The 26,632-nt window shown below is 43.2% G+C and overlaps 1 protein-coding gene across 3 annotated transcripts in view; it reads left to right on the forward strand.

The window, feature by feature from the left end:
* The first annotated feature begins 1,365 nt into the window (after window positions 1-1,365).
* The window catches only part of MINDY4 (MINDY lysine 48 deubiquitinase 4), a 104,495-nt gene continuing 79,228 nt past the window's right edge, over window positions 1,366-26,632 (forward strand). Inside the window, exons 1-5 of one of the 3 annotated variants that reach the window (XM_087893122.1) lie at window positions 1,366-1,653; window positions 3,384-3,503; window positions 5,316-5,533; window positions 11,635-11,890; window positions 16,349-16,788. In XM_087893122.1, the coding sequence (XP_087749248.1) occupies window positions 1,591-1,653; window positions 3,384-3,503; window positions 5,316-5,533; window positions 11,635-11,890; window positions 16,349-16,788 (1,097 nt within the window). In that variant the 5' untranslated portion in view covers window positions 1,366-1,590. The remainder of the gene's footprint in view (window positions 1,654-3,383; window positions 3,504-5,315; window positions 5,534-11,634; window positions 11,891-16,348; window positions 16,789-26,632) is intronic. The other 2 variants (XM_087893120.1, XM_087893121.1) reach the window with 2 other exon arrangements.

Below are 26,632 nucleotides of genomic sequence, written 5' to 3' on the forward strand. Positions count from 1 at the left end.
AGACTGCTTCTGAGCTTCGTGCTTGAAGTGGAAAAGAATGAAACTTTGATTTGGGGTTTTACTGAGCAGATCGATGGATCTTTATAGAAATCACTTGTTCATATTGTTATGAAAAAGCAAAAAGTTGTGATTTGATGCTAATACCTTATTTTACTGCAACAAAAATGCCCAGTTTCGTGAGGTTTATCTTATTTCATATTTCTAAATGCTTTTCCTTTGGGCATAGTACAGCTAGTCCTCGATTTACAATAGTTTATTTAGTGACCAAAATTGCAATGGCACTGAAAAAAGTGACTTATGACCGTTTTTCACACATATGTCGGTTGCAGCATCCCCACTATCATGTGATCAAAATTCAGACGCTTGGCAACTGGTTCATACTTATGACGGTTGCCTCTATTCTTCCTCTTTCTCTCATATTCCTTCCTTCCTTTTCTTTCTCCCCTACCCCTCTATTCTTCCTTTCTTTCATCTTCCTTTCTCCTCTCATCCCACTCCCTCTATTCTTCCTCTTTCATTTTCCTTCCTTCTTTCTTTCCTTCCTTCCTCTTCTCCCCCACTATTCTTCCTCTTTTTCTCATCTTCCTTCCTTCCTTCCTTTTCTTCCTCCACTCCCCCTCTATTCTTCCTTTCCCTCATCTTCCTTCCTCCTCTCCTCCCACTCCCTCGATTCTTCCTCTTTTCTTTCTTCCTTCTTTCCTTCCTTCCTCTTCTCCTCCACTATTCTTCCTCTTTCTCTCATCTTCCTTCCTTCCTTTTCTTCCTCCCCTCCCCCTCTATTCTTCCTTTCTCTCCCTTCCTTCCTCCTGTCCTCCCACTCCCTCTATTCTTTCTTTCCTCTTTCTTCCTTCTTTCCTTCCTTCCTCTTCTCCTCCCCCACTATTCTTCCTCTTTCTCTCATCTTCCTTTCTTCCTCTCCTCCCCTCTATTCTTCCTTTCTCTCCCTTCCTCCTCTCCTCCCACTCCCTCTATTCTTCCTTTCACCTTCCTTCCTTCCTCTTCTCCTCCCCCACTATTCTTCCTCTTTCTCATCTTCCTTCCTTCCCTTTTCTTCCTCCCCTCCCCCTCTATTCTTCCTTTCATCTTCCTTCCTTCTTTCCTCCCTTCCCCTTCTCCTCCCCCACTATTCTTCCTCTTTCATCTTCCTTCCTTCCTTCCTTCCCTCCCTCTATTCTTCCTTTGTCTCCTTCCTTCCTTCCTCCCTTCCTCCTTTTCTCAAAAACCTAATAATTTACCTTCTAAATCTAAGCCCAGTGTCTTCTCAACCTCCACAACTTTTTAAGAAGCGCGGACTTCAACTCCCAGAATTCCCCGGTCCGCCCCGTTCTAGAACCCCGATGTATCCTCATCTGGCACCCAGGGGGCGGGGAAAGAATCCTCGGCGCGTGACGTCATCCCCATGACAACCTGCCAACTGTAACGCAACTGCCTTGCCCGCCAGCTGCAATTTGAGCAAAGCGAACCCGCGAAGGCTTGGAAAGCAAGGGAGACCAAGCAAAATATATATATATATATATATATATCTTTGCAAAATCTTTGCATTTTGTTTTATTTATTAATCAGAGCTCGTTGCATGCTGCAAGACCATCCATGGAAGCGTCTTTCGTGGAAGAGGTGGCTGCCTCTTTGGTGCGGGAGTTCCTGAGCAAAAAGGTGAGGGGGGGGGATGGAGGGGGAAAAGGATTGGGGGAGGGGAGGGGAAAAGCCTCGGGTGCCCAACCTGGAGCAGAGCCGGAGTCCTCCGGGGACTACATTTCCCACCATGCATTTGGAGAGATGGCGAGGCGGAGAAAGACTTTCCATTGGCAAACGAACGGGTGGACGCTTTGTGTTTGCAATTAATTTTTTTTAGCAAAGAAGAGTTTTTTTTTTTTCAGACCAAAAACAATACCAATTTAAAGAAGAAAGAAAGTTTAGAGAAGTAAAAGAAAAGGGAAAAGTAGAGACAGAAAAAAAAGAAAGGAAAAGAAAGGAAAGAGAAAGAAAGAAAGAATGACGGAGGAATGGAAAGGGAGGCAGGGGAGGAAGGAAGGAAGGAGAGAGAGAGGAAGGAAGGAAGGAAGAGTGGAAGGAAGGAAGGTAGAAGGAAGGAAGGAAGAGGAAGGAAGGAGAGAGAGAGAGGAAGGAAGGAAGGAAGACAGGGAGGGAGGCAGGTGGAGGAAAGAGAAAGAAAGAGATAGAGAGAAAGAGGAAGGAAGGAAGGAGAGAGAGGAAGGAAGGAAGACAAGGAGGGAGGGAAGGGAGGAAAAGAAAGAGAGAGAGAGAAAGGAAGGAAGGAAGGAGAGAAAGAGGAAGGAAGAAAGGAAGACAAGGAAGGAGGGAGGGAAGCGAGAAAAGAAAAAGAAAGAGAGAGAGAGAAAGAGGAAGGAAGGAAAGAAGAAAGAAAGAAAAAGGAGGGCTTTGAATCTTCTTTACAGCAAATAACCTTCATTGTCACTTTTTTACTGTGAGCACACTGAAAATGAAATTCTGTTGTCTTTACAGCAGTGATAATTGTATTAATATTTTACTCTTTCTCTCTACGGTTATATTTGCCCTCTTCTTTCCTTATTCTATCCCAGTGATGGCTAACCTTTTTGTTGCCGTGTGCCGAAAGCGCGTGCACACCCATAATGCAATGCGTGTACGACCCCCCGTGCCCCAACCCCCAGTGCATGCAAACGTGACCCCCATGCGGGCACCCCATGCTCCCCCACACATGCATGCGTGACCCCCCATTCCCCATATGACCTCCCCCCGCTCCCCACCTCCGCGCATGCACAAAGGTCTCCTGCATGCATCCCACGTATGTGCGGCAGAGACCCGAAGCTGGCCGGTGGGAGACGTGTGCGCATACGCGGTGGAGCTGAGCTGGGGCGACGGCTCACATGCCCACGCGTGCCATAGGTTCACCATCACGCTTCTATCCTTTCTAAGCATCCATAAATCACAAGTTCATTTTTTTTCTGTTTTCAGCAAAAGTCCATAAAGTTTTTAACTCATATAGTAACCAGCATTTCTCAGTCTCAGCAACTAGGACATGTACAGGGACTCCAATTCCCAGAATTCTCAGTAATGACCCTGCAAGAGAATTCTGAGAATTGGACTGTGAATTTTCAAGCATGCGGGCTGGGGAATTCTGGGAGTTGAAGTCCACACATCTTAAAATGTGCAGGCTGAAGAATTCTGGGAATTGGACTGTGAATTTTCAAGCATGCGGGCTGGGGATTTCTGGGGGTTGAAGTCCACCCATCTTAAACCTCTTTAAGAGTTATGAAGCTTGAAAAACACTGTGCCAACAGCTTCTCTGAATATTATTACACTGACTTCTAAGTTAATCAGCGGTATGAAGACTGAGGTTAATTTTCTACACTGACTTATAGCATGATCTCTTTCCTGCCCAGGGCTTAAAGAAGACAAGTACCATGATGGACGAAGAATTTCCCCGTACCGCACTCAGCATCAACAACAGGAACGAGCTCCGAAGTGTTTTGCACCTCCAGTCTTTATACAAACAAAACAAGGTAAAACAGGGCAGCCTTTTTTTTTGCACAAGGTTTCTAGGACACTTTAGAAGTTATAAGCAAGACTCTTGATGGGACAATCTGTTCGAGGTAGAGTCGTAGAATTATGCAATTGGAAGGGGCCACAAAGATCATCTATTCTAACCCCCAGAAGGTGCACAAGCAACTACTTACACTACCCATAATTAGTAGTTTTCAGTTTCTTCCTTAAAAGCACCAAAAATGAGCGTTTTAACGATCTCAGGGACTAAGGAGAAATTTCCTCACAGTGAGGACAATTAATAAGTGGGCGCTTTAAAAGTTGTAGCTGTTTCATCCCTGGAAGTTAAGAAAAGACTGTCTGAAATGGTATAAGGCTGTGATGGAGAACCTATGGCATGTGTGCGACAGCTGGCATGTGTGGCCCTTTCCGCGGGCATGTGAGCTGTCATCCAGCTCAGCTCCACCGTGCAGTCCGCCAGCGGAGCGGGATTTACAGGATGCGTAGGAAGAGGGGGCGGGGTACATGTGGAAGTCTTGTGCACATGTTGGGGGAGCAGGGGAGCGTGGGGGGATCATGTGTGCATACGTGGGGGGGCGGGAGAGGTCATGCGCGCATGCATGGAGGGTCACATTGCATTATGGGGGCCGGCATGCGCGTGGACACGACGAGAAAAATGTTAGCCATCACTGGTATAAGGTTTCCTGCTTGAGGTGGGGGCTTGACTAGAAGTCCTCCAAGATCCGACTCTGTTATTCAGTACAGATAGTCCTCAACTTACAAAAGTTCACTTAGTGACCATTCAAAGTTACAGTGGCACTGAAAAAAATGACTTATGGCCATTTTTCACAGTTACAATCTTTGCGACATCCCCATGATCGTGTCATCAAAATTCAGATGCTTGACAACTAACTCATACTTTTGACAGTCGCAGTGTCCAAGGGTTCATGTGATCCAGAGGTGGGTTTCAGCAGGTTCTGACCAGTTCTGGAGAACCAGTAGCGGAAATTTTGAGTAGTTCGGAGAACCGGTAGTAAAAATGCTGACTGGCCCCACCCCCATCTATTCTCTGCCTCCCGAGTCCCAGCTGATCGGGAGGAAATGGGGATTTTGCAGTATCCTACCCCTGGAGTGGGTGGGAATGAAGATTTTACAGTATTCTTTCCCTGCCACGCCCACCAAGCTATATCACCAAGTAATGCCACGCCCACCAAGCCATGCCCACAGAACTGGTAGTAAAAATTTTTGAAACCCATCACTGATGTGATCCCCTTTTGTGACCTTCTCACGAGCAAAGTCTATGGGGAAGCCAGATTCACTTAACAACCATGTTACTAATTTGTCAACTGCAGTAGTCCACTTAACAACTGTGACAAGAAAGGTCGTAAGATGGGGCAAAATTCAAGAGTCTCGCTTAGCAACAGAAATTTTGGGCTCGGTTGTGGTCGTAAGTCACCACAACCAGAAAGAAAGAAAGAAAGAAAGAAAGAAAGAAAGAAAGAAAGAAAGAAAGAAAGAAAGAAAGAAAGAAAGAAAGGAAAATAAAAGAGAAAGGAAAATAAAAAAGAGAGGAAAATAAGAGAAAAGAGAAAAGGAAAGAGAGAAAAGAGAAAAGAAGAAAAACACATTTTACAAATAATCCAGTCACTAGGTTTGCTAATAAATGCACTGCTCTAATTTAATAATACATAATACTGTTTTAAAATATCACAAAGCAGGAGACTTGAACCTAGAATATGTAGCCTAGAAATCAACTCTCTTGTCTTTTGCAAACAGTAAAATTGAGTCAGCCTAATTATAATGGACCATTTATCTCACTTTTTCTACTGCAGGCCAAAGAGGCTCCTTTAAAAACCATTCTGGAAATCATGGCGAGCTATTTTCTGGAGCTCCAGAGTAACCAAACCTTCCTGGGAAATTCCTCGTTTCTGGAAAATAAAGCCTGTCACAACACAAGAAGTATGCAGAGTTTTCCTCCTAAGAATTTCCACTCTGGAGAAGCCACTCGAGGGCAGGCAGCAGCTGAAAAAACTAAAAAAGGGACTCCCAGGTATATATAACTTTCAGAATTTGATCCTAAATCTTAACTAGTCATTAACTGGTTGCTGCATACAGGAAGTCATACAGTGCATACAGTGGTCATTAAGCCAACATTGCTGTCATAAAGCGAATCCACTGTCTGCAATGGCTGTTTTTTTTTTTTTTTGCTGGAAACTGGAAGTACAGGTAGTCCTCAACTTACAACCACAGTTAAACCCAAAATTTATTTTTGCTAAATGAGATGGCTGTTAAGTGAGCTTGGCCCCTTTTTTTTGTTCTTCCTTTCAAAGTTGTTAAGTGAAGCGCTACTTACGTGGTTAAGTTAGTAACATGGCTGTTAAGTGAATCAGGCTTGTCAGTAGGGTCACAAAAGGGGATCATGTGACCTCGACACACTGCAACCGTCATAAATACATGTCAGTGGCCAAATGTCTTAATTTTGATCATGTGATCATGGAAATGCTACAATGGTTGTAAAAATGATCATAAGTTCATTTTTTTTAGTGCCGTTGTAACTTGGAACGGTCATTAAACAAACGGTAGTAAATCAAGGACCACCTGTTAAGGTCAGTTTTTGGCAAAAACAGTCATGAACCGCTGTCGTGATGCGACTGGGATGCCACAAACAGCTGTAAATGCAAATCAGATGCTGAGTTTCCAAAATGTGATCATGTGGCTGTGGGGGAAGGGAGATGGCCATCGGAATTTGGAATCTATGTTTTTTTTTGGGTCCATCGTAACTTAGAATAGTTGCTATGCAACAGTCGTAAGCGGAGAACTACCTGTATTACAGTGTTAAAATTCATCATTTACCAATCTCTGTCACTGCTTTATGATAAAAAAAACAACTGCTTTGAGTCCTGAAAAAGATTTCAGGCCATAAAACTGGAGGTTTTCAGGAAAAAGATTGGATGGGCATTTTTACAGGCTGATATAAGGATTGCATGCACTGGGCAGGGGTTGGACTAAATGACCTTTGAGGCCCCTTCCAATCTAGGTTGCTATGAATTAACTATAAATTACAGGCCAAATTTATTTCTCCCAAAATACTGTTGCCAAATGATTTAGGAGATAAACACATCTGTGGCTTCCTCTCCTAAAACGCCAAAGGAATACAGCTTTCAAACTTCAAAAAGTCTGTGGTTGCAGTTATTCACAGATAGGGACAGGACTGTCTAAGGCAGTGTTTCTCAACCTTGGAAGCTTGAAGAGGGGTGGACTTCAACTCCCAGAATCCCCCAGCCAGCAACGCTGGCTGGGGGATTCTGGGAGTTGAAGTCTACCCCTCTTCAAGCTTCCAAGGTTGAGAAACACTGGTCTAAGGATAGAGAAAATTAATCCAAACTAGGTGATCCAGGAATTATTCATTTCCTCTTTATCAGCTATAAAAAAAAATCTTCCTATCGTACATCCAGACAGTTCACCCGAGGGCAGGCATAGATAGTCCTTGACTTACGACCACAATTGAGCCCAAAATTTATGTAGCTAAGTATTTGTTAAGTGAGTTTTGCCCCACCTCTCTTGTCACAGCTGTTAAGTGAATCACTGCAGTTAAATTACGAACACGGTTGTTAAGTGAATCTGGCTTCCCCATCGACTTTGCTTGTCAGGTCGCAAAAGGGGATCACATGACCGGGGGGAGGCACTGCAACCGTCATAACTATGAACCAGTTGTCAAGCATCTGACTGTAAATCACATGACCACGGGGAAGCTGCCACGGCCATTAAGTGTAAAAAACAGTCATAAGTCACTTTTCTCAGTGTTGTTGTAACTTCAAATGGTCACTAAATGAGCTGTTATAAGTCGGGGACTATCTGTATTCAGGCATGTATTAAAACCCTTTTTTGCAGCTACTGAAAAGGCATATTTCCGGAACCTTCTGCCTTTTAATAAAATGTCCAAAGATGTGCTACAAAATCCTTTCCGTTATTTCCACCAGGTTAATAATATACATTGAATGGCACTCATGAAGCTTAAAATTTGTGATTGCCAAATTAAAAGATGCTGTAATTATAGTAAACGAATGGGAAGCGGGATAAAACACAATGCCACTGGTATGTTTTTCAAACACCGATTGCTCTGAACGACTTCATTCTTTGCGGATTAAGTCTGAACAAGGAATGGATGGTTTTATGTACACACTCAGAACTGAGATCCGTAGCCTGATCTTTAATGTGAATTTATTTATTTATTTGATTGATTGATTGATCGATTGATTCAATTTATATGCCGCCCTTCTCCGGAGACTCAGGGTGGCTTACAATGCGTTAAGCAATAGCCTTCATACTTTTGTATATACCTGTTTAGTAGGGCTTTCGGCCCTTCCTAAGCGGTGTTCTTTTTTATACAAAATCAGCTTATTGCCCCTCACAATCCGGGTCCTCATTTTACCTACCTCGGAAGGATGGAAAGCTGAGTCAACCTTGAGCCTAGTGAGATTTGAACTTGCAGTAATTGCAGGCAGCTGGTAGCTAAGTGCTATTTAACAGCACTTTAGTCCGCTGCACCACCAAGGCTCCTTGTTGTTTCTCAACTTCTGCAAATTTAAAATATGTGGACTTCTTCTACTCCAGGAATTCTCCAATCGGTAGCATGGCCTTCAGCTCCCAGAATTCTCCAGCCAAAATGATTGGCTGGGGAATTCTGGGAATTGAAGTCCACACATCATAAGTTTGCTGAGGTTGAGAAACACCAGTATAAGTCCTGCAATAGATCATAGGACTGGTAGGGACCCAAGAGGTCTTCTAGTCCAGTGTTTCCCAAACTTGACCCTTGGAAGATGTATGGACTTCAACTCCCAGAATTCCTCAACCAGACATACTGGCTGGGGAATTCTGGGAGTTGAAGTCCATGCATCTTAAAATAGCCAAGTTTGGGAAACACTGTTCTAGTCCAACCCTTCTCCAATACTGTATAGCAGGGGTGGGCAACTGTGGCCTTTTTACAACCTCTGGACTTCAACTCCCAGAATTCCCGAGACAGCCAAGCTGGCTTAGGAATTCTGGGAGTTGAAGTCCACAGGTTGTAAAAGAGCCACAGTTGCCCATCCCTGCTGCATAGGGATTTCCACATTATTCCAAACAAACCCTTCTCTAGCCTTTTCCTGAAAACCTCCAGCAATGAGGCCACCCTTAAGAGAACAGACTAAAACGGGGACACCTGGATTCAAGATCCCCTCAGCAGCAGAGGCTCTCAGGACAGTTTTAAGACCTCTGCTTCTGCCTGGTCTACCTCACAGGGTTGTTATGGGGATAACGCCGCCATCTTGTGAATGCTACCTTGGGAACAAGAGAAAAGACAACCCCAGAATCTAAATTTGCATGTCCCAGTTTATGAATGGTAGTTTATGAATGGCTTTTCATGGTTTTAAGGGCTGGGGGCTTTTGTCACGGTGCAAATGCATGGTTTTGTTTGTTTATTTTTTGTTTTGGCCTCTGCAAGCAAAGGGGGAGAAGGAAGTCTTTTTAAAGCCACCTCGCTGTTGCAAATTTAAAAACCAACAATATATCAAAGATGGAAAGAAAACACCCCCCCTTTCGAGTTTCAACCACCCGGGGAGGCTTGTAAAAAGGCGGAATAGCTTCATAAATAGATACAGCCCCACCCCTTTCTGACGCAGCCTCGCTCGCCCCTCCTCCCCACCCCCTGTTGCCGCGACCGGAGCGCGCCACAGAATGGAGCGTCCATCTTCAGGCGCTTGGTATTTATAGTCCTCGGCCGAGCATGCGCACTCCCCTCCGAATTCTGGGTGCCTCCCCGGAAGAACGCGAGGGTAAATACAGTAGATTATTTCTCCTGCCCCGCCCCTCTTCAGTGCAGCCAATGGGGAGCGACGAAGGTGGGACGCTCTGGTTGGTTATAGTGAGAGCTTTTGGGAAGAGCGGAGCGAAGAGATTCTTCTCTGCGCAAACGCAGATGATGATTCCTTGGGCTCCTTACTGCCGCCTTGAGGCCTTGTTTAGCATTGCAGCCCTGTTCTACTGGGTTTCTTTTCACGTTGATATTTAAAAGGATGTAGAGCAGTGTTTCTCAACCTTGGAAGCTTGAAGATGGGTGGACTTCAACTCCCAGAATTCCCCAGCCAGCGCTGGCTGGGGAATTCTGGGAGTTGAAGTCCACCCATCTTCAAGCTTCCAAGGTTGAGAAACACTGATGTAGAGGAATTACAGGTGAAGTTTGCTTCACCTCAAAATATTATAGAAGAGGTTCTCCCTATTGAACTTCTCCTTGGCAGGCAGAATCTAGGCAACTACATCTTTCTGATCAATAGTTCCTTTTAATAAAACAGTTGGGACATCAATTAACAAATCATTTGTAGGTCCTGGTTAACTTATGGCCACAATTGAGCCCAAAATTTCTGTTGCTAAGTGAGACAGTTGTTAAAGGAGATTTGCCTCACTTTATGGCCTTTCTTGCCACAGTTGTTAAGTGAATCATTGCAATTGTTAAAAGTAGCAATAGCATTTAGACTTATATACCGCTTTACATCCCTCTCTAAGTGGTTTACAGAGTCAGCTTATTGCCCCCGACAATCTGGGTCCTCATTTTACCAACCTTGGAAAAATGGAAAGTTGAGTCAACCTTGAGCCGGTCAGGGTCGAACTGCTGGCAATCAGCAGAGTTAACCTGCAGTACTGAGTTCTAACCACTGCGCCACCACGGCTCAAAAGTAACATATTTCTTAAGTGAATCTGGCTTCCCACATTGACTTTGCTTGTCAGCAGATCGCAAAAGGCGATCACATGACCCCGGGACACTGCAACTGTCATAAGTACATGCCAGTTGTCAAGTGTCATGATGACGTCACTGCAGGTATGCTGCAACACTTTTTTCAGTACCATTGTCACTTCGAACGGTCACTGTGGTTCTTACAGTGGTAAGAACTACCTGTATACCAGCAACTATGTCAACTTCACAACTTGTGGATTTCAACTGCCAGATTTCTGGAGCCAGCATGAATACCTAATAAGATACTTTGCTGTAATTTTAGATGTCATATTTAATATAATTTCGTGTTTACATTATAATTCAATTCAGTCTATATCCTGAATTTCACACGTTAGGTTATTTTACAAGTGTATTTTAATTATGTCTTAAATTTTCTTTCTTTATTATTTGTACCACGGGCTTTGGTCGCAATGAATTGAACTGAGTTGACTTCCTTATCTATTCTCAGTGATGTTCATCATAGAATAGAATAGAATAGAATAGAATAGAATAGAATAGAATAGAATAGAATAGAATAGAGTTCTTTATTGGCCAAGTGTGATTGGACACACAAGGAATTTGTCAGTGTACATAAAAGAAAAGATACGTTCATCAAGAATCATAAGGTACAACACTTAATGATAGTCATAGGGTACAAATAAGCAATCAGGAAACAATATCAATATAAATTGTAAGGATACAAGCAACAAGATTACAGTCATACAGTCATAAGTGGGAGGAGATGGGTGATAGGAACGTGATGAGAAGATTAATAATAATAGTAATGCAGACTTAGTGAATAGTTTGACAGTATTGAGGGAATTACTTGTTTAGCAGTGATGGCGTTTGGGGAAAAAACTGTCCTTGGGTCTAGTTGTTCTGGTGTGTAGTGCCCTATAGCGTTGTTTTGAGGGTAGGAGTTTTGAGGACGTAGGAGTTGAAACAGTTTATGTCCAGGATGCGAGGGGTCTGTAGATATTTTCCCAGCCCTCTTTTTGACTCATGCAGTATACAGGTCCTCCATGGAAGGCAGGTTGGTAGCCATTGTTTTTTCTGCAGTTCTAATGATCCTCTGAAGTCCGTGTCTGTCTTGTTGGGTTGCAGAGCCAAACCAGACAGTTATGGAGGTGCAGATGACAGACTCCATAATTCCTCTGTAGAACTGGATCAGCAGCTCCTTGGGCAGTTTGAGCTTCCTGAGTTGGCGCAGAAAGAACTTTGTTGTTGTGCTTTTCTGACACAGTACAGTTTCGGATTCATTTTTTTATCTAAAGCAAACCTTTTTTGAATCTCCACAGCCTTGGGGCTTTGCTTGAGATGCGTGGCTGGCCAGGCGCGTGATTATTTTTTTCTTCACTGATCCTTCCAACTTTGTCGTGTTTGTTTTATTTATTTATTTTTAGCTATGAGTTCAGCGAGGGAATAATCTGCCTGTCCAGAAGGCATTGTCACAAGCTAGGTGAGAAGGGAAAGGCTAGGACCATGTTGGATGCTGAGGCTGAAGGAGAGAAGAAACTATGCGACCTTCTGGATGTGATACAGATTCCGGGAGAATTATCTACGGAGACCAGAACGACTTCGAGGGAGAAACCGCGAGGCCAGCCTAATCTTCTTCCATCTCAAGGAAAGACGGGTGCTTCCGCGGACGCATCTCAAGAGGTTTTTGATTTTTCTCCTAAACTCTTCCTTTCTTCCTCTTCCTCCTCTTCTCCCCCTTCCTTCCTCTTAAATCTTTTTTTTTTTTTAAAAAAAACAAACTTTATTTTACAGGTAGTCCTCGACATGCAACAGTTCGTTGTAAGTGCGGTTGTAAGTGTGAAAAACGGTCCTTAAGTCACCTTTTTCACTGCCGCCGTAACTCTTTTCCCCTCTCAAATCCATTTTTTTAAAAAAAAACTTTTATTTTACAGGTAGTCGGCAACTTGCAACAGTTCGTTTAGTGACCGCTTGAAGTTACAACGGTAGTGGAAAAAAAAAAAAGATTTATGAGCATTTTTCAGAATTACAACCATTAAAACTATGATCACATAATCAAAATTCAGAACTTGAGAACTGACTCATATTCACACAGGAGGCTTTAAGAAGAGACTGGAGAGCCATCTATCAGAAATAGTAATAGCACTTAGACTTATATACCGCTTTACAATGCTTTATAACCCTCTCTAAGCAGTTTACAGAGTCAGCCTATGGCCCCCAACAATTGAGGTCCTCATTTTACCCACCTCGGAAGGATGGAAAGCTGAGTCAACCTTGAGCCTGGTGAGATTCAAAATGCTGAATTACTGGCCCCCTGCAGTCAGCAGAAGTCGCCTGCAGTACTGCATTCTAACCACTGCGCCACCATGGCCCATAGGTCTCTGAGAGCACGGGGTTGGACTAGATGACCTCCAGGGACCCTTCCAACTCTCTTAGTGTTACTGTTACTATACTAGGTAGATTTAGTTTGCCGTGTTTTTTAATGTCCATTTTTTGTTTTTAATCCATCTTTCTTTGTTTTAGATTTTTTTCAGGTTTTTATCTAATTTAATTTTTGTATTTTTAAATATATTTTTAATTTTTTTGTATACCACTTTCCCTAGGCTGGTCTTTGACCGTAATAAAAATAGATTTGGTTTGAAATAAGACACAAGGAGATGCTAAATTTTAGCCCTGCCATGGGTACAAAAATTAGCTGGGTAACTTTGAGCCAGTCACCAGGCGACCATGAGTTCTAATCCCACTTTAGGCATGAAAATCGACCAAGTGACTTTGGGCCAATCACCAGAAGGCAGTGAGTTCTAATCCCGCCTTAGGCACAGAAGCCAATTGGGTGACTTTTCCAATCAGTGACTTGGCCAATCACCAGGAGCCGGCTTTCATTCCCAAAGTGGGATTTGAACTCACCATCCCCTGGTTTCTAGGCTACTCCTCCACTACCTCAAACTGGCTCTCTTCAATACATTGAGTGAAAGGAGCCTTATATTTATCTTCCCAGTGTAGTAATATCAGTCTTTTAGTCATAGTGAATAAGAACACAGCAAATCCATTGACATTGTCTAGTGATTATTTTCCATATACAGCTAGTCCTCAACCTACGACTATAATTGAGCCCCAAATTTATGTTGCTAAGTGAAACATTTGTTAATTTGCCCTGTTTTACGACCTTTCTTGCTACAGTTGTTAAGTGAATCGTTGCAGTTGTTAGTAACACCGTTGTTAAGTGAATCTGTCCTCCCCCTCCTTGACTTTCCTTGTTAGAAGGTCCCAGAAGGTGATCACATGACCCCAGGACACAGCAACGGTCATAAGTATGAGTCAATTGCCCAGCGTCTGAATTTTGATCACGTGACCACGGGGATGCTGCAACGGTTGTAAGTGTGAAAAATGGCCATAAGTCACTTTTTTCAGTGCTGTTGTAACTTTGAACAGTCACTAAATGAACTGTTGTAAGTCGAGGAGTACCTGTATAAGTATATAATTCAAGAGAATGGTACCTTCTGAAAATTGTAACTTTTGTCAACTTTTGTCATTCATATAGTACACTACTTTCTTACAAACTTAGTAAGTACAGTTTGTCCTCAACTTATCATAAGTTTATTTGTCAAGCATATATAAGATAACAGGTAAAAGTATAAATATAATTTGAATACATGAAAAGAATAAGAGTAAAAAGGAATATTAGGACAGGGAAGGTAGACAGGCTGGTGCACTTATGCACGCCCCTTACAGACCTCTTAGGAATGGGGTGAGGTCCACAGTAGACAGTCTAAGGTTAAAGTTTTGGGGGTTTGGGGAAGAAACCACAGAGTCAAGTAGTGCATTCCAGGCATTGACCACTCTGTTACTGAAGTCATATTCTCTGCAGTTGAGTTTGGAACGGTTTACCTTGAGTTTATATCTATTATTTGCTCATGTATTGTTGTGGTTGAAGCTGAAATAGTTATTGACAGGAAGGACATTGTGGCAGATAATTTTATGTGCTATGCTTAGGTCAGATTGAAGTCGGCGTAGTTCTAAGTTGTCTAAGCCCAAAATTTGGAGTCTGGTGGCATAAGGTATTTTATTGCGGTTAGAGGAATGGAGGACTCTTCTCGTAAAATATCTCTGGACTCTCTCAATTGTATTTATGTCCGATATGCAGTGCGGGTTCCAGACAGATGAGCTGTATTCAAGAATTGGTCTAGCAAATCTTTTGTACGCTCTAGTTAGTAGTACAACATTACCAGAGAAAAAGCTACGCAAGATTAGGTTAACAACTCTTGATGCCTTTTTAGCAATGTTCTTACAGTGGGCTCGGGCACTTAGATCTTTAGAAATGAGTACTCCAAGGTCCTTGACAGAGTGAGGGTCATCTACAAGGTCATGTCCATCTAATTTGTATTTTATGTTTTGATTTTTTTTTTTTTGCCAATGTGCAAGACAGAGCATTTGTTGGTTGAGATGACCACAGTTGAGCCCAACATTTCTGTTGCTAAGCAAGACAGTTGTTAAGTGAGTCTGGCCCCATTTTACTTTTCCTACCACAGCTCTTAAGTGAACCGCTGCAGTTGTTAAGCTAGTAACATGCGTTGTTAAGTGAATCTGGCTTCCCCCGTTCGCTTTGCTTGCCAGAAGATCGCAAAAGGGGACACTACGATTGTCATAAATATGAACCAGGTGTCAAGCATCAGAATATAAATCAGATGACCCCCGGGAATGCTGCAACGGTCTTAAGTGTGAAAAATGTCCCTAAATCACTTTTTTTTTTAGTGCTGTTGTAACTTCGAACGGTCACTAAATGAACAGTTGTAAGTCGAGGACTACCTGTAACCGGGGAAACCTTGGTCGCTAAATGGACCATTGTAAGTGGATGACTCTTTTAAAAGCACATGTTTTAAAGAAGCACCATCCTTATTACACCTCCAACCAATTGCTATCTTAAGTCTTTTTCTACGCAAACATAATGCTTTTAAGTTGGTAGAACCCGGGAGTGAAATGCTCCTGGTTTGGACCGGATCACCTGATCCGGTAGCGATGGCGGTGGGTAGTTTGGAGAACCAGTAGCAAAAATCCCTGCCTCCCCCCCAAAGTTTTTTTTTACTTTTAAAAGCATTTTTTCTACAATCTCTTCGGCCAAAAAAATGCTTTTAAAAGTTAAAAAAAAAAGCCTCTGATGATCGTGCGGCTCAGCTGGGATCGTCGGAGGCTTTTTAAAGCATTTTTTTCTACAACCTCTTCGGCCAAAGAAATTGTAGAAAAAATGCTTTTAAAAGTTAAAAAAAAAACCTCTGATGATCGCGCGGCTCAGCTGGGATCCTCAGAAGCTTTTTAAAGCATTTTTTTCTACAACCTCTTTGGCCAAAGAAATTGTAGAAAAAATGTTTTTAAAAGAAAAAAAAGCCTCTGATGATCAGGCAACTCAGCTGGGATCGTCAGAGGCTTTTAAAAGCATTTTTCTACAACTTCTTTGGCCAAAGAGGTTGTAGAAAAAATGTTTTTAAAAGAAAAAAAAGCCTCTGATGATCAGGCAACTCAGCTGGGATCGTCAGAGGCTTTTTAAAGCATTTTTTTCTACAACCTCTTTGGCCAAAGAAATTGTAGAAAAAATGTTTTTAAAAGAAAAAAAAGCCTCTGATGATCAGGCAACTCAGCTGGGATCGTCAGAGGCTTTTAAAAGCATTTTTCTACAACCTCTTCGGCCAAAGAGGTTGTAGAAAAAATGCTTTTAAAAGTAAAAAAAAAAAAAAAAAAAGTTGGCCATGCCCACTCAGTCACATTACCCCCCCCCCCCCGCCACGCCCACAGAAACGGTAGTAACAAATTTTACATTTCAGCACTGGTAGAGCCTCTGGACACGACCATAATTTGTTCCATAACTTTGGTTGCAACCTGATTTGGTCGTGACCCGAATTTAATGCAGCAGCCACAAGGGGTCACTGTTGTTTTTAAACAAACAACAGGAAATAAAATAAAAAAGAAACCGGCAGGGAAGGGAAAATTGGCTGCGGCAGTGTGTGATTGCCCTCTGAGTCGTGTTCGTGACCAGATTCAAACATTTTGTGAATTTTTTGGTAGGAAACCGATTTGGTCGTGGTCCAGAAGCATTCGTGGCCAGAGGTTCTACAGTACCTTTCATGAGACTTTGCTTTCTCCCTACAGAATTCCTTAAAAAGAAGGAACCTGAAGCGGCTATCTGGAATTTGCAGCCCGGCCGAATTTGGCCAGGAAAGCTCCTTTAAGAGTTCTACAGTCCTTCCGGGTCATTCCTTCGAGAAAACCACAGTTCCCAGATCGTTGGACGAGTTCCTGTCCGTCCGCGCGGCGGAGCGTCCGCTCGACGTCCGTCAGAACGGTTCTCCCAACTCTCCCTCGAGTCGGTGTGCAAAGAAGGATGATTCAACAGTCCGAAACAATGCGGTCAGTTCTGGAGATGACCCCTTGACCAAGACAGTCCTGGAAAGGACAGTTGAAGAGAAGAAAATTGCATCCGGCTATGAGAAAATGCGCTCTTTGGACGTTTTTCAGAAGGAAACGCCGACGGGAAACCGGAGTGGTGTGAAGTCTTCGCAGAAAATCGAGGCCTCGTTTACAGACATGAGGTACAGCTTCCAGTGGGATTTCTGTTAAGTGAAGCGTTTTAAAAAATGTAGGCATGCATGTAACACACCTGTAACACACTCACACGCAGCTGTGCGTGAACATTGTGGGAAACATTTTTGTACGAAATGCCTGAAGTCGTAAACTTGCCGTATTTTGTCATCCTTGGCTGCCACCAGCTTTCCTGCAAGCAAGCACAGGTAGTCCTTGACTTACGACCACAACTGAGCCCAAAATTTCCGCCGCTAAGTGAGACAGTTGTTAAGTGAGTCCTGCCCCATTTCTCGCCACGATAAGTGGAATCATTGCAGTTAAGCTAGTCACACGGTTGTTAAGTGAATCTGGCTGACCCGCTGACTGCTTGTAAGAAGGCCGCAAAAGGGGATCACGTGATCCCAGGACATTGCAACCATCATAAGTACATGCCAGTTGCCAAGTGTCCACATTTTGATCACGTGACCAAAGGGACGCTGCAACGGTCGTAAGTGTGAATAATGGTCATAAGTTACTTTTTTCAGTGCTGTTTTAAGTTTGAATGGTCACTAAATGAATGGGTGTAAGTCGAGGTAGTGCTTCCAGCGAATCACAAAGGAGGATCCACAAACAGCAATGAGTACCAAAAACGGTGAATACCAAACAAATTTTTCCCATAAGGAATACCGCTACACTTAATAACTGTTCGTTTAGTGACTGTTCAAAGTTACAACGGCACTGAAAATGACCATTTTTCACACTTACAACCATCGCAGCATCCCCAGGGTCACATGATCAAAATTCAGACACTCGGCAACTGACTCATATCTATGACTGTTCCATTGTCCCGGGTTCCCCCTTTGCGTCCTTCTGACAAGCAAAGTCCATGGGGAAGACAGATTCACTTAACAACCGGGTTACTAACTAATCAACTGCAATGATTCACTTAACAACTGTTAACAATGGGCGTAAATTGTGGCAACATTCGCTACAAGAAGTGTCTCACTTAACAGCATAAATTTTGGGCTCAGTCGTAAGTCGAGGACTACCTGTAATGTAGTGAGTGACATGGCAGCCGATACTGACACAGGTTCTAGCTTGTGTGTTGAGTACCCAACAAATAATAAAGTTTTCATCTCAAAATGCTTTGAGGACCGGATGAGTTTCAAAGAAGTTGAGTGCCACTGTGCCACTTATTTGCAGAATAGCACTGCAAAAGATGATCACATGACCTCCCCCCCCTCCGGACGACTTATGACGGTTGCATAAGTGATCATGTGATCAAAAGTTGTGCTTGGCAACTGACTCACATTTATGACGGTTGCAGTGCCTTGGAGTCACGTGATTTTGCAACCTCCTGACAAGCAAAGCCGATGGGGAAGCCGGATTCACTTAACAACCGTGCGACTAGTTTAACAACTGCAGGCATTCTCTTAACAACGGTGGCAAAAAAAGTCGTAAAACAGGGCAAAACTCACTTAACAACTGTCTCACTTAGCAACTGAAATTTTGGGCTCCATGTCTATGGAGATTCTCAGTCATCCAGGTCACAGTTGTCCCAAAGGTGCTTTTTTTCAAGAGGCACCTGGACTTTGGACTCAGTGCTGGTCATAAGTCAAGACTTACCTGTATTCCTAACCCAGGATATTTCAGGGGCTGCCATATATTAGGAAGACCACCAGAGGGCAGACTTCTCACAATAATTTTGTTCCAGCCATCATTCTTTTTTTTTTTTTGTCTTGGCAATCTGTGTGAGTCAGTAGCAACAGAGATTTATGGCCCAAAATCATGCATCAAATCTGGGGCAAAAGCTCCTCTTAAAATTGTAATAAACTCTGATAAACCTTTTCCTGTAAAACACAGGAGATTTGAAAGATCGGGAACGTCACAGCTTAGAAAACAAGATAACAGCAGGACAGAGGATTTGCAAAGATGTAAGGAAAAAAGGGAGGGTAATATAGATAGTCCTTAACTTATGAACAGTTGCTTAGCAATCAATCCCAAATTATCTGGACCTCACCCAAGCTACTTTCGACCTGGGTTTAAAATTCCAGTGACCCTTTCCAGGATCACCAATGAGTTTGCTTAATGACCATGGTGTTCACTTAACAACTGCAGCATACGGCTAACAACGGGCATAAAAAATTAATAAATAAACCACCACTGCAAAAATCTCATAAAATTGAGCCCCTTAGCTATCTGCACAACTTACAACTATAATTCCAGGCTCAGTTACGGTTGTAAGTCGAGGACTACCTGCAACCAAGGAAAAGTTAGAAGGAAGCTCCACTCCCTTCAGAGAAAAGCCATCATTTGTATTATTATTATTATTTTTTCCCTTTTCTATTTTTTCTTCAACTTTTTTCTTTTCTTGCACATTTCCCTTTTCCTTTGATTTCTTTCTTTCCCTTTTTGCCTTTTCACTTTCTATCTATCTGGTCGCATCAGTTTCTTTTCTTCTCTTTTCAACGTTTTAATAAACATTACATGCATAGAGGAGACTAATCGGATCAGCCAGGAAACATCACACAGGGCCGTTTATGAGAATGCTATGAATTGCAGCAGGAATTTTATTTATTAAATCCTTTTAATTAAGTACAACTCGGACGCAACCCTCAATACAGGTAGTCCTTGATTTATGACCACAATTGAGCTCAACATTTCTGTTTGCTAAGCGAGAATTGCTAAGGGAATTTTGCCCCATTTTACGACCTTTCTTGCTACGGTTGTTAAGTGAATAACTGCAGTTGTTAAGTTATCAACCTGGTTGTTAAGTGAATCTGGCTTCCCACATTGACTTTGCTTGTCAGAAGGTCGTAAAAGGGAATCATATGAGCCTGTCTCACTTCGACCGTCATAAATATGAGTCAGTTTCCCAGCGCCTTAATTTTGATCACGTGACCATGGGGATGCTATAAGGATTGTGTAAAAAAAACCCATTATAAGTAATTTTTTTAATGTGCCGTTATAACTTTAAACAGTCATTAAACGGACTGTTGCAAGTCAAGGATTAACTGTAAAGCAATTTGTTGTAGGATTATATTGCTGTAAATTGATTGAGTCATATGGGTGGTCCTTGATTTTAAGACTGGTTGCTTAATGACTGTTTGAAGTTGCGATGACCCCTCTCAAAAAGGGATTTATGTAGGGGTGAAATCCAGCAGGTTCTGGAGAACCGACAGCGGAAATTTTGAGCAGTTCTTTTTTTTTTTTTTGTATCAAAAAAGTTTTTATTTTTATTTCTCATAAACACATTTACATGTACAGTCATTTATCCATCATTTTTCATTCATTTTATCTTTTAACTTTAATTTTTAATTTTTCCCCTCCCTTTTCTTCCTCTCCTTTTCCCTTTCTTCTTTCTCCTCTTCTCTCCTCTCCTCTCTTCCCCTTTCCACTCACTCTACTCCTTCTCCTCTGTCTTGTTGTTTCCCTTTTCAGTTCGATCTAGAATGGTATTTGAGCAGCCCCGATTTTCTATTTACCTCTATTCTCATTTCAATTTCTTATTTGATTAATATTTATTTCTTTTTCATCATTTGTGTACATTTTTATAATAATCTCACTTTTTCCCTTTTACCTCTAGGTAAAAGGAAAAAGGGGAGGGCAAATACCACCTCTGGCTGGCCCCAGAGTGGGGTGGGAATGGAGATTTTGCAATATCCTTCCCCCAGGAATGGGGAGGGAATGGGGATTGTGCAGTATCCTTCCCCCAGGAGTAGGGTGGGAATGGAGATTTTGCAGTATCCTACCAGGAGTGGGGTGGGAGTGGAGATTGTGCAGTATCCTTGCCCCAGGAGTGGGGTGGGGATGGAGATTTTGCAGTATCCTTCCCCCAGGAGTGGGGTGGGAGTGGAGATTGTGCAGTATCCTTCCCCCAGGAGTGGGGTGGGAATGGAGATTTTGCAGTATCCTTCCTCCAGGAGTGGGTGGGAGTGGAGATTGTGCAGTATCCTTCCCCCAGGAGTGGGGTGGGAATGGAGATTGTGGAGTATCCTTCCCCCAGGAGTGAGGTGGGAATGGAGATTGTGCAGTATCCTTGTCCCAGGAGTGGGGTGGGAATGGAGATTTTGCAGTATCCTTCCCCGAGGAGTGGGATGGGAAGGGAGATTTTGCAGTATCCTTTTACCAGGAGTGGGGAGGGAATGGAGATTTTGCAGTATCCATCCCCCAGGAGTGGGGAGGGAATGGAGATTGTGCAACATGTTACTAACTTAACAAACCTGCAGTGATTCACTCAACAACCTTCGGCAAGAAAGGTCGTAAAATGGGGGCAAAACTCACTTTAAAAATGCCTCACTTCACTTCAGAAACGTTGGGCTTAATTGCAGTCGTAAGTCTAGGACTACCTGTACGAGATAAAAAGCCCAATTAAAGCTACCCCAAATCTGTTTTGCATTTCCAGAAAGGGCCCAGGAGCTTTAAGTATCGCCTTCCAATCCGTTCCCCTTTGCTGGGATTTCTGAATTTCCCTCTTGTAAGCTCCGTTCAAGACTTCTTTATTTTCATTTCTTCGTTCCTATTTTCCCCTTAAAAAACAACCGCCATATCCTGTATTTTGATACTGCTCAAAGCCAAAGGCCTCTGAATGGCTTCGGGCAATCATTTTTCTTCTCTATGTGGAACAAATTGGAACAAAAACATGCAATTGGGGGCCTGAATATATAAAATAAGGGGCATCAGCCAAGAATGGGAGGCTGTGGAATTTTTTATTTTTTTTTTAAGAAATATGCTGACAAAAGAACAATTCTGAGTTTAAGGTTAGGGCAGAGATTTACCTTGGCACTATACAGGTAGTCCTCAACTTATGACCACAATTGAGCCCAGAATTTAAGTTTCTAACTGAGGCATTTGTTAAATGAGTTTTGTCCCATTTTATGACCTTTCTTGCCACAGTTGTTAAGTGAATCACCGCAGTTGTTAAGCGAGTAACCCGGCTGTTCAATGAATCTGGCTTTCCCATTGCCTTTGCTTGTCAGAAGGTCGCAAAACAGGATCACATGGCCCCCGGGACACTGCAACCGTCACAAGTACACGCCAGTTGCCAAGCATTCTAATTTTGATCATATTTATTTATTTATTTTATTTATTTATTAAATTTATATACCGCCCTATTCCTAAGGGACTCAGGGCGGTGAACAGCGAACGATAAAAATACATGTAATACAAACGTTAATAATAAAAAACCAATTAAAATATACTAAACATTCTGGTCCTAGATAATTCAAGACATCCCAGTTTAAAATAAAATCAAAAAGCAATATAAAGGGAAAGTTAGGCCAGGCCGGCCTGCTGAAACAGGAATGTTTTGAGGACACGGCGGAAAGTGCGTAGATCTGGAATCTTCTGTATCTCTGGGGGGAGCTCGTTCCAGATGGTGGGTGCCCTCACAGAAAAGGCTCTCCCCCTGGGGGCCGCCAGTCGACATTGTTTGGCTGACGGCACCCTGAGAAGCCCCTCTCTATGGGAGCGTACTGGGCGGTGAGAGGCTATTGGTGGCAGAAGGCGGTCTCGTAAGTACCCTGGTCCTAAGCCATGGAGCGCTCTAAAGGTGGTAACTAAGACCTTGAAGCGCACCCGGAAGACCACCGGGAGCCAGTGCAGCTCGCGCAGGAGGGGAGCCACATGGGAGCGCCATGCTGCTCCCATAACTACCCGCGCGGCCGCATTCTCGACCAGCTGGAGCCTCCGGGTGCTCCTCAAGGGGAGCCCCATGTAGAGAGCATTACAGTAGTAATGACCGCAGAGACGCGGCAACGTTCGTAAGTGTGGAAAAAACGGTTCATAGGTCACTTTTTCCAATGCTGTAACTTCGAATGGTCACTAAATGAACTGATGTATTTCTAGGGCTTCTTGTATAGTGTAGCGGTGAGAGGAAGAAATTCTGAGAACTGTTGACATCTAAATTGTCAACTTTAAGGTGGTTGGACTTCAACTCCCAGAATTCCCCTTCTAGCTATTGTATTTTTCGGAATATATGACACACCGGAGTATAAGATGCACCTTAGTTTTTGGTGAGGAAAATAAGAAAAAAGATGATTGGCAGGTGGATAGGCCTCCCTGAATACCCCCAATCAGCTGTTCCCAGAGGTGAATTTTAGCAACAGGTTCCTTAGTTGTGAGCTCTGAGCCTTGGTTTTTTTGCTTTTTTTTCTGCCTCTGAAACTTCTGAAATTCCATTTCAGAAAAAATGTCTTTTTCTGCCTCTGAAAGCCTCCGAAACAGAGCTTCAGAAAAAAAGCCTTTTTTTCTGAAGCTCTGTTTGGAGGCTTTTTTTCTGAAGCTTCTTTCAGAGGCTTTTATTCTGAAGAGCTATCTGTACTCTGTTCAGTCTCCTTTCTTTGGTATTGGTATGTAGTTTAACCTCTTTCGACCTGTTGGTTATTGTGTCATTCTCCAGATTTGATAGCGTAGTTTGGTTAGAACCTTTACTGATTCTTCTTTTGTTGCTTGCCATATTATTTTAGATAAAAGCCTTTCAGAGGCTTTTTTTCTGAAGCTCTGTTTGGAGGCTTTTTTTTCTGAAGCTCTGTTTGGAGGCTTTTTTTCTGAAGCTTCTTTCAGAGGCTTCTTTCAGCCTCTGAAATCTCCATTTGCGAGGCCGCGCAGGGCTACATTCAGAGTATAAGATGCACCCAGATTTTCACCCTCTTTTTGAGGGGAAAAAAGTGCATCTTATACTCCGAAAAATACGGTATGTCATTTTCCTTATCTGCACAAGGAAAACAGGATACAGTTCAACTCACTTAACAAATGTCTCACTTAAGAACATAACTTTTATGTTCAGTTGTGGTCGTATGTGGAGGATTACCTATATTAACATTGGTAAAATATTGTCTTCTTAATCTGTTCCATTCAATGCACTTGTAGAGTTGTTGCATCGCTTCCCTGTGTCTGCAAACTACTACATTGCAAAAATAGTCACATTTCAGGAAAAAATTACCTACTGGATTTTTATTTAGACAAAGAGGGGAACTCTCCCAGGGTCTGGAAATAATTCTCCCCCCTCCCTCTCCCCAATTTGCGAAGGTAGAGCTGAGTCAGGAATATTTTTATTGATTGTTTGATTTGTTTCAATTATTGTATGAAAATTTCAAAGCCCCAAATCCTCACAAGGTCCGGTGATTTATAAGTAAAAGCAGCTTTAAAAGCATAAAATGACAGCGCCAAAAATACATGTAGTCCTTAACTTACGACTGGATGCTTAGTGATTATTCGAAGTTATGACGGACTCCCTCAAACGAGACTTACAAACCCAGTATTGAAGTTCTGACCTGATCTCTCTCCTGCGGCCCTGTGACTTGGCAACCGGCCTGAATTTACGGCCATTTGCAGTGCCCCGTTGGTCACATGACTGTGATTTACGACCTTTTTTTGCCAGAAACAAATTTTGCAAATTTGTTTTGTTAGCCAAGCCAAGGACTCGAATGCTGAACTGAAAATTCAAACACAACCTTGAAAGTTCCATGCTGGATTTTAATAACTGGGGAAATTGTCCCATTCGTAACCATGTATGAACACAACTGACCCAAAAATTTCAGTTGCTAAGCAAGACAGGTTGTTAATAGGTGAGGGGGGTTTTTTCGCCCCGTTTTACGACCTTTCTTGCCACAGTTGTTAAGTGAATCACCATAGTTGTTAAGTGAATCGCACAGTCATTAAGTGAATCCAGCTTCCCCATTGACTTGGCTTGTCAGAAGGTCGCAAAAGGGAAACAGGTGACCCCGGGACACTGCGACCGTCATAAATATGAGTCAGTGTCCAAGCCTCTGAATTTTGATCACGTGGCCATGGTCGTAAGTGTGAAAAATGGCTTTAAATCACTTTTCAGTGCCGTTTTGACTTTGAACAATCACTAAATGAATGGATGTAAGCCAAGGACACCTGTAATTTGCACTGCCAGGCCACCACATTTACCTAAATAAGCGCTAAAAACCTAAAACTCAGTTAAGGTTATATGCCAAGAGGTTGGTTGTGTGCACGAGACTGAATCCTCGTTCGTTTAACACAAGCCAGCCATTTTTTCCCCCTTTCAACTTTACTTCAGCCATTTTGGAGACTCCCAGAATCCCCTGCCAGCTGAATTCTGGGAATTGAAGTCCAGGGTGCCCAGAGGCTGCCAGATTTCTTTATTTGTGGCCAGGCGAGCGTTGTAAAAATCTGGAAAAAAAATACCCGGGCCTTCCCAATTATAGGGAAAAAGTCGGTGTTTGAAATCAGGGTCTTGAAACCCCTTTGTGGAGCACGTGAGAACAGCGGGCTCATCTAATGTTTCCCCAACCTCTTTTCTCTCCCTTGTCTAGATAAGTTTTATTTCTTCCTCTTTGACTCCGAGGTTTCTCGGAGGAAATCCGGGGGTCTTAAACCCATTGTCTTTGGATTCGTCCAGGATCATGGCCTCGACATGAGAGAGGCATCCTATGCATTTCCCTCTTCCTCCTCCTCCTCCTCTGATGCTTCCTATTGTTTCCTGGATCCTGACCCTTAGGATAAAACTTGGTGTAGCTCTGCAGATTTAAAAAGAAGAATCAACACCGGTGTTGGGGGGCAGTTCAAGTTGTCATGTTTGGGAAACTCTTTCTCTCTCTCTCTCTCTCTCTCTCTCTCTCTCTCTTTCTCTCTCTCTCTCTCTCCCTCCCTCCCTCCCTCCCTCCCTCCCTCCCTCCCTTCCTTCCTTCCTTCCTTCCTTCCTTCCTTCCTTCCTTCCTTCCATCCCTTCTCTGCCTCCCTTCCTCCCTTCCTTTTCTTCTCTGCCTCCCTTCCTCCCTTCCTTCCCTCCTTCTTTTCTTTCTCTTTCCTCTCCAGCCTCTCTGCTTCCCTCTTCCTTCCTTCCTTCCTCCCTCCCTCCCTTTTCTTCTCTGCCTCCCTCCCTCCCCCTTCCTTCCTTCGTTTTCTTCTCTGCCTGTCTGCTTCCCTTCCTTTTCTTCTCTGCCTCCCCCCTCCCTCTCTCCCTCCTTATTCTTTCTTTCTCTCTCCCTCCCTCCCTCTTTATTTCTTTTTTCTTCCTTCCTTTTCTTCTCTGCCTCTCTCTTCCTTCCTTCCTTCCTCCCTTCCTTCTCTTCTCTGCCTCCTTCCCTCCCTCCCGCTCTCTCTCTTCCTTCCTTCCTTCCTTTTCTTTCTTCTTTCCTCTCCTGCCTCTCTGCTTCTCTCACGCTTTTCTTTCTTTGTTTCTTTCTTTGTTTCTCTTCCCCCCCCCTCTTTCTTTCTTTCCTGGCATGTCACACATGGAATGGTGATATATATTATCATTTCAGCTAATATATGAATGCATGAAGAACATGGCGGCAATGAACATGGCAGGCAGGGCGACAGAGCGAGTGGCAACCAGGGGACCAGTTTGGGGGCGTGGCGAGCCAGCCATCGCTAGCGGTTCGGCGACCTTGGCCAAATTTCCATCAACAGTTCATGCGAACCAGTGAGAATCGGCTAAATACCACCTCTGGGACGGAGACCAAAAATGTGACGCGCGGAGGTGGCGATGGTCTGTGGCGATGCCAGCAACCTGGAACAGCTGACTGGCAGTATTCCGGGTGGCCGATCCACCCACCAATCAGCTGCTCGTGCTGAATCAGGCTGCGATAACGGGCTGAAGCTGACAAGGCTATTTGCTGTTTGCTGCAAGAATTCTAGCAGGGGTTAAATGCTACTGGTTTGCTCCGGTTCGGGCGAAACCGGTAGTGATAAAAACTACTGGTTCTGGTGAACTGGTAGTAAAAAAAAAAAAGCTACCGGTTCGGTTGAACCAGCAGTTTAAAAAGCTACCGGTTCCACAAACTGGTATTTCCAACGATCAGTTGTGCCAGGCGGTTTAGCTTTGCTAGAAAGCAGGATTTCCTGCTTTCTAGCAAAGCTAAATCACGCGCTACAGCTGAT

Source organism: Pantherophis guttatus, chromosome 4, assembly GCF_059756535.1.
Source record: "Pantherophis guttatus breed Tessera chromosome 4, ASM5975653v1, whole genome shotgun sequence".
NCBI lineage: Eukaryota > Metazoa > Chordata > Lepidosauria > Squamata > Colubridae > Pantherophis > Pantherophis guttatus.